This window comes from Halyomorpha halys, unplaced genomic scaffold (genome assembly GCF_000696795.3).
Source record: "Halyomorpha halys isolate HHAL.00 unplaced genomic scaffold, Hhal_1.1 Scaffold78.1, whole genome shotgun sequence".
NCBI classification, from domain to species: domain Eukaryota; kingdom Metazoa; phylum Arthropoda; class Insecta; order Hemiptera; family Pentatomidae; genus Halyomorpha; species Halyomorpha halys.
The window spans coordinates 1,032,804-1,041,056 of NW_027108467.1; the positions used below are offsets into that span (position 1 = coordinate 1,032,804).

General features: G+C 34.9%; 1 protein-coding gene across 1 annotated transcript in view; it reads left to right on the forward strand.

Annotated features, from left to right (window-relative positions):
• LOC106692921 (uncharacterized) overlaps nucleotides 1–8,253 on the forward strand; it is a gene marked incomplete in the record, with an annotated part of 90,744 nt that overhangs the window by 20,288 nt on the left and 62,203 nt on the right. Inside the window, 1 exon segment of the mRNA XM_067046800.1 lies at nucleotides 5,007–5,027. Within this exon segment, the coding sequence (XP_066902901.1) occupies nucleotides 5,007–5,027 (21 nt within the window).

Consider the following 8,253-nt stretch of genomic DNA (forward strand, 5'->3'; position numbering starts at 1 on the left):
AAGAGGATGCTGTAGATTCGTCAGATTTTGATCCATCAGTATCAAAATATGTGATGTCCAAGTATATTTGTGAATATCCTTATGTTTGAATGTGTTACTTTTGATTATTAGGTTTTTCGATATGTCAAAGCTTATTAGTCGTATTCCATTATCGTTACTATATTCATGCAAACTTTCTTTACTGATCGTTTGATAATATACTTCTTCTCTTCCAATCTTTGCGTTTGCATCGCCTAATACTATTTTCATACAATTTTGCTGTAATTTATCGTAAACTCCCTCCAATGTATCATAGAATTCACAATTAATCTCTTCATCACTGTCTTCGGTCGGAGAATGAATGTTAATCAGAGCAATTTTAAACTAACATCCCTGAAATATTGTTACCGATATTCTATCCCTAAAATAAATTTGACATCTCTCAATGCGGAAAGCAAACTATTTCTAATAAGAAATCCTGTATCTAATAAATAATTCAAATAGTGTATTTCCCTTCCTTTAAGGGATATACATTTTATTTCCTTATTAGTGTATTTTCCTCCCTCTCCTGGCCAACGAACTTCTTGCAGCGCCACGATATCTATATTGTATCCCTTAGCCTGGTTTGCAACTGATTTTAACCCACCAGTGGAATTTAAACTTCTTACGTTCCACGTTCTTATAATTAAAACTCTAATTTTCAATTTACGCCATGAATCCCCTGAAGCAGTCCCCACCCATAGACCCGAACAGGGGACTAGTTTATCTCCGGATAATGAGCGTTTTACCTCAGAAGGATCCATGACTGTTTTGTGGTATTTTGTGACCTAAAAAATATGTGAGTTGGGCGTTCAATCCTATGTCACACCCTCCAACAAGCCTGGGGCTGCTCTCGTTGCTGGTCAGCGAGTCCATTGGACTTAGCCGAGAGGAACTCCCAAGGAATTTCCACTGACCATCCTTGTTATATCCATATTTTTTCATGGTAGTAACATTATTTATTCTTGAAGTGTATTAATTAATTATTTATAATTAGTGTGTGAACAAAATTTTCCATATTATATGTATATATAAATAATTGACTGTATAATTTCAAATTATGAAGATGATCATGGGTGTGGTCAAAATATAACAACAATAGATAACGAATATTTATTTGTCGACATTTTGCCCCACTTTGTAGAGCTTCATCAGGGCTAAAAAGATATATATAAAAAAAAAAAAAATAGTAAAAATATTTTGACATAGTAAGATAATAAGATACAAAAAAGTAAATTAAGGTAGGGTTAAAATTATGTTAAAATACGTGAAAAGAAAATTGTTTACAAATGAAAGAAAATAAAAAATAAAATAGTATTAATATAAAATAAACTATGATAAGAATATAAAAAATTTCACAAACCATAAGGTTAAAATTGAACAGGAGATGTAATAACACATAAAAATAGAAAAGTAGATATGAGAAAACAAAATTTAACCCACTAGAAGACAGAAAATAAAGAAGTAAGCTGAGATTAAATAAGAGAAAGGATAAATCAAAATAAAATTAATAATAATAATAAATGAGTAAAGAACAAATCAGGACCACCCATCTGTTCCAGTTTAGAGTTTTCGAAACTAACGGAAAATTTGAAGCTTACTGGGAGTCGAGGGGAGATAACCTTTAACGGTTTTATTTCTATTTCAAATACATCGCGTATACAGGGAAGAGATATACAAATATGATGGAAAATGAAAAATAATACAAGAAAGAGATGTAAAAATGTGATGATGATGATAATAATAACTATCAGAATTTTTTTAAAAATTATTTTTGTTCTCTTTTAACTGCACCCCTGACCATTTTCATAATTAAAAATATTCCAGAATTTTTCACACTTTTTTTTCTATTAATGTTTCTTTCTAGACCATCTTTAGGATTTCTATTTTTCAAAATATTATTATTATAATTTTTTACCATTTTTTGCAAATAATATATAATTAAAATGTCATTTTTTTATCAGTTTCTCATTGAAGTCTAATGAGTACATCTTATTGTTTTACTATCATATAACTTTTTTGTAGGGAGAAAAGTTTATAGATAAAAGGAGTTCAGACATGTTAAACCTTAATATCTTGAAGTACTTAGTATCATAATGTGCAGTAAGAAAGATTATAATTACTTTAAAATAATTTTTTTCGGGAGCCCAATTCAAAATTAGTGGCTTAATTTTAAATTTTGATAAGGGAATTATAAATAATTTTTGGAAGATTGTTGATTGACCTTGTGTAATACATAAAAGGAAGATTATAGTAAAAAAAAAAAACTCAAATAGTAATTAAACTGTTTAATATGAGCTAACAAATAAACCCTAACAAAAGCAAAATTATGTGTGTTGGATGAGACAACGCAGAGCCTAGGATTTTGTGTAATGGTGAGCTCCTAGAACTTATACGTATCTAGGGACCATAATAAGTAAAGATGATAAAATAGACTATGAGGTTATAAATTGCGTGAAGAAGGCCAGTGGAGTGTACCATCAGATTTTCAAAACTCTTATTGGCAAGCAAGTAGTAAGCAGAGATGCCACCATAATACAGATATTGAAATTTGTATTTCTCCCAGTCCTCCTGTATGGATCAGAAAGCTGGACAGCCCTCAACAAGCACATAGGAAGGATAATGTCAGCAGAAATGAGATTTCTCCGAAGAATAGTTGGTAAGACCAGTAGAGATCGTGTCAGAAATGAAAGGATTAAGGAGGATTTGGGTGTGAAATCAGTGCGTGATAGCGGCAACTGAAGTGGTATAGACACATCTGTAGAATGGACGATACCAGAAAAGCAAGGCAGTATTTGGCAAAATAATGTTAAAGTAAAGATAATACTAGGGAATATTAAATATAAGCAGGCATCTAATGATAATATACATAATAAGGAGTAGAAATTATATAAAAATATATAGATAAAATACAAAATTGAAATAAAATAAAATGAATGGATACAAAATACAATTTAGTGAAAAAAGTAAATAAATATACAGAATTGAACAGAGGTACAAAGCTGTGTAAATTAATATAATAAAAACATTAATTTTAAAGTAATAAAGGTAAGATAAGGTGGAGGTAATGGATGGATTAAACATACAGATAAAATATATAAATAAAAATATAAAAAATAAAATATGGATTGTAAACATTAAATGTAAAGGCAGCACTCTTCCTCTGACCTATCAGAGTGGACCAACTTTTCATCGAGCAGTATTTATTTTATATATTTATTTGTTTTTTTGTAAAGGAGGTTATTTTCTTCCTCATAATTTATTTATCTAGTTTTATTTTGTTTCAGGTGTTTTTTTTTTTTACTTGTATTCATTGTTTTAGACATCTTTTGTTTATTTTAGTTTTAGTTTTCAAATGTTTAAATTGACCAAATAAATGTTTATATCCGAACCAGCTAGTTGTTTGTTCCTTTTAAAGCCTTCCAACAAAAAGACAGTTGATTTGAGGTGGCTTTAACAATAACAGTTAACTTAATTAATAGCTACTTTTACAAATATAATTTAATCCGAGGTAGAGCAAACTAACCATATAGTTGATATCTTCTTTCTCAAGACGCTACTTCTGACAGTAAACAAATTATTTGTCCTCTACTAGTTTTCAGCACATGTCTAATCCACCGGCCATCTAAACAAAGAGTCTTTCTTCCTTCGAAGGTATACTTTTCTTGGATAATTGCTGACTCTTTATGTCTTCTTTTTATTATATAACATTTAAAGTAAACAAAGGATGGTCAGCACCCCCTGTTTCCAGGAGACATCATCTCTCCTGCCATCCAAACAGTGTCTTCATTCCTTTGTCTAGTTCCCAACCCTCAATAATTGATATAAACATCGATTGTAGCATAATGGTTTTGAGTTTTTGCTTATGATTTTCTTTATGTTTATTTTTCCTTTTACTTATTATTGACCTCTATTTTTTCTTAAATTTATTGTAAATAAAATTATGGTACAAAATAATAAAAGTTGATGAAATTGTAAACTATCTTCTCAACATAACAGCAATTCAACAAACTTTGGACGGACCCATGCCGCCATCTTCAATATTTTGAACAACGTATTTTACTGATGAAAATTGGTTAGCTTGTGATATCTGCTTTTGCTTCATCATCATCATCAATCGGTGTGACAACCCATTACTGGGTCCTGGCCACCAGTTTAATCTGCTAAGTGCAGCTGCTCTTCTATTCCTCACTCTGAGCATGGTCCTTGAATCCTCTTTGACACCATCCAGCCACCGAACCCTCGGCTGTGTTCTGTGTAGGTGCTCATTGATAAGTTTATTTGGGATCTCATCAGTTCCCATCCTTGCCACATGGCCTGCCCAGCGCAGCCTACCAATTCTCACAATTTTTCCAACATCAGGCTCACCAATTAACAACTACAACTAACAACTATCCTATTCATGCTTCTTCTCCAAGCTGAACGATCCTCTGGGCCATAGATGTGTCTGAGTGTCTTTCTCTCAAACGTTTGGTGATCCCTTTCATCGGCCTTCAAAAGTGCCCAAGTTTCCGAGGCATAGAGCAGCACTGATCGAATTAATGTTTTATACAATCTAGTTTTTGTTGTTTCGTGCTTTTTGCTTAAACAAAAAAAATTAACGATATTGAACATTGATACATAAAATAAAAACATAACTAAAACCATCTATACTCCAAAAACAACTATTTATAAAAAAAAAAAAAATATTTCAAAATATATATTAAATAGGCAGTATATATTACTGTTATATCTCATTATTCTTTTTAACACTCATGCTCATGCCACCTGAACATTACTCTCTACTCTAAAAAAAATTAGTATATATGTATTTCTATGATTTTTATGTGAAATCTATCGTAGAAATTAATTAGTGCTTAAACTATGGCACATTAAAATAGACTAAAGTTGTGTTGTAAAAAAAATTGTTTTACATTTATAATTTTTTTAATTTATTAAAAATCTGTTGAAACATAATTTAAAATAAAAATGAATTTTTTTTTTTTCAGAATCCCTCAATAAGAATTCAGGTATGTTAACTATTTATTGTGATATTATTTCATATTTTGTTATAAAAAGACAATGTTTATTTAAAATAAAATATTTATGAAATCTTCTTGAATGTATTTCATGCTAGAGTATGAATGATTTGTGAAATAAATCATTTTTGTATTGCGGGTCCCATTTCGATAATGTCATTTAAAACATTACAATAGTAACGTTAAATTGTTAGCATGGTTTTTGAAAAATTATGCAAAATTTATTCGTCTTGAAACTTTGTAGAGCTATAAAGTAGATGATTTCAAAATTATAGTACTATTCAAGTCTGGGGGTAAAACAAAAAAAAAACTGTGCAGAACTTACAAAAACAATTTAATTATATATATATATATATAAGTTACGGACTGTTAGCTGACAGGTCTATATCAGCTGATCGAGTAGAACAGCAGACCAACTGTATATATATAGACGGACAGGCTCTGCAAAGAGATCAGTCTTTGAGAGTACTTCAAGTGTTTCATTTCACACTCCTCTCTCTCCTATTATTTTAGTTTCACTTCAGTAAAAGATAACTAGTGCCAAAATCCGGGAACTTTAGATACCGGAGTAATTTTCAGCCTAAATGAAATTTTTTTTTTCATTCTCTTTGAATTATGACCAGTAATGGAATAGTGAGAAGAGCAGTTCTGAACCTTGAGAATATGAACCAAAACAACCAACCTCAAACTGCAGTCAACCAAACTTTAGCAGCAGGCAACCCACCTCCGCTGGAGATTCATCCACTACCAGAAGTCTCTGTAGCACAATTCCATGCCACGATGCTAAAATGGTTTAAGGTCCGTACAGCAACTGCCCAGGATCTGAGGAAGGCGGTGTCGGACCTAAATAAATTCACTGGAGAGCCCGGATAACTAAATCATTTTATAAAGGGGTGATAGCCCAATGGGACGAATAGAAGTGAAGATGTCGGAGGATCTACATGGCACATTGCTTGCACACGATATGCTTTGAAGAATGTGGGGCAGAGGGAGATATAGCCCGACAGTGTCCCTCGGCAGAGAGAGCAGAATCAGCCTGAACCCATGGAGATAAACACACAGAGATTACAGAGAAGGAAAATCTCACGAAGGACGAATGGATCCGCGAGTGAAGCCACAGAATTGTCCAAGACCTCGGAGACAGAAAATGAAGCAGGAGACTCTGGGCGAGAGAACGATCAGCAAGAAAAGTGGAGGACTTGGAGAAGAACCTGAGAAACTGCTTGAAGACGAGGAGAGTTTTGAGGAGTGTGTCCCCAGAGGGACTACTGCACATTGGAGAACCATCATATGAGAGGAGAGCATGGCGGTTTGCTTATTATACGAGGGAAGAGAGGAGGAAGCTGTCTGGTGGACATTGGGAGCTCAAACACAATCGTCTGCCGAGAGGCCCTTGACAGTTTGAGTAATGGAGAGAGGGTACAGGTCAGAGTATGTAATTGTCAGTTGATCACTCTGGGTGGGCCCTGCAGCATTGAAAGAGAAACAGAAATGGAATTGAGTAACTGGGGGGCTAAGGGAGAGAAGGTAATAGTCCATGTTACGGGAAAAATGCCCCGAGACTACCAGATAATCATTGGTTGTGATCTTTTGGAAAAGGTGGGAGCAAAGATAAAAAATATGGGGGTCAGTGAGATATTAGAATTGGTGGGAAGAGGTACAGCTATCAGAAACTCGTGGATGATGGTAAAGCGATAGTTGGCATGATTAACTAGAGGGAGAATTGGAAAGAGGCAATATTGAACATATATGACGATAATTTTTTCAAAGAAGGGGTAGTACTAGGAGCTACAGGAAGAACAGTGCACGAAATCACATTGAAACAGGATAGAGTGACGTACGTAAAGGAGAGGCGATACCCCCAGGCACTTCGAAAACATATTTACGGAAGCAAGGGATAATTTTGGACAGCACTTTGCCCTATAACAGTCCATTGTGGGCAGTTCGCAAGAAGAGTTCCCCGGGTGGTGAAAAGTACTGGGTAGTAATCGATTATCATAAACTCAATGAGAATATGGTTGATGAAAAATACCCTATCCCGAGATTTGAAGATATTCTCGATAGATTACGCGGTGTGAAGATTTTTAACACATTAGATCTAAAGGCAGGATACCAACAAATTAAAATGCACCCCAGGGATCAGCACAAAACAGCATTTACTTTTGAAAGAGGCCACTACGAATTCACCAGAATGCCATTTGGTCTGAAAAATGCACCTGTACCATTCCAGAGACTTATGGACGAATTCTTGCGGGGATTGGGTGAAGCAGTTTGCCAGGTGTATATGGACGACTTACTAGTATTCAGCAAATCAGAGAGTGACCATGTGAAACACTTGAAGAGCGTGTTCCATAAAATGAGGGACTTCGGCATCAAGTTTTCCCACTAGGGCAAGAGTAGATCAATTTTTTGGGGCATACCATCTCCTGGCAAGGTGTGAGACCGGATGTCCAGAAGGTGTCGGCTCTGCAAAGGATGGAGGTAGCAACAGACGTGAAGGGGATTCAGTGATTACTAGGAGCATTAAATTACTATCGGAGGTTTGTTCCGTATATGGCAGAGTACTTTGTGCCCCTCAATAATTTGTTAAAGAAAGGAAGCAAGGTAGTAGTGACACCAAACATAACATATAACATCCAGAAATGCATTGAGCAGCTTCAACGGGAACCAGTTCTTGCATTCCCTGATTTCGAGAAACAGTTTACGCTCACAACAGATGCAAGTGAATATGCTCTAGGAGCGGTGTTGGCACAGGAGACTGAAGAGGACGAGCGTCCTGTATTCTATGCCAGTCTGCTTCTCACAGAAGCAGAAGCCAGATACAGCGCCTTAGGAAATAGATACAGGAACTTTATGGAATCGTGTGGGTAGTGGAGCATTTCTGGTCCTGTGTGTTTGGAAGGGGTTTTAGGATCCACATTGATCATAGACCTTGGAAAGAGTCATCCGCGCGTATCACCAGATGGAAGGAGATCCTCAACCAGTATAATATGGAAATCACATACAAGTCTGGTAAAGACAATGTTGTTGGAGACTGGCTCTCAAGGGCAATAATGGTCAATGCGATCATGATGACCAACCATAGCAGAGCATTTCTGAACCTGGAGAATATGAACCAAAACAACCAACCTCAAGCTGCAGGCAACCCACCTCCGGAGGAGATTCAACCACTTCCAGAAGTTGATATTATATAGTTTTATATACATGTTTATTAGGA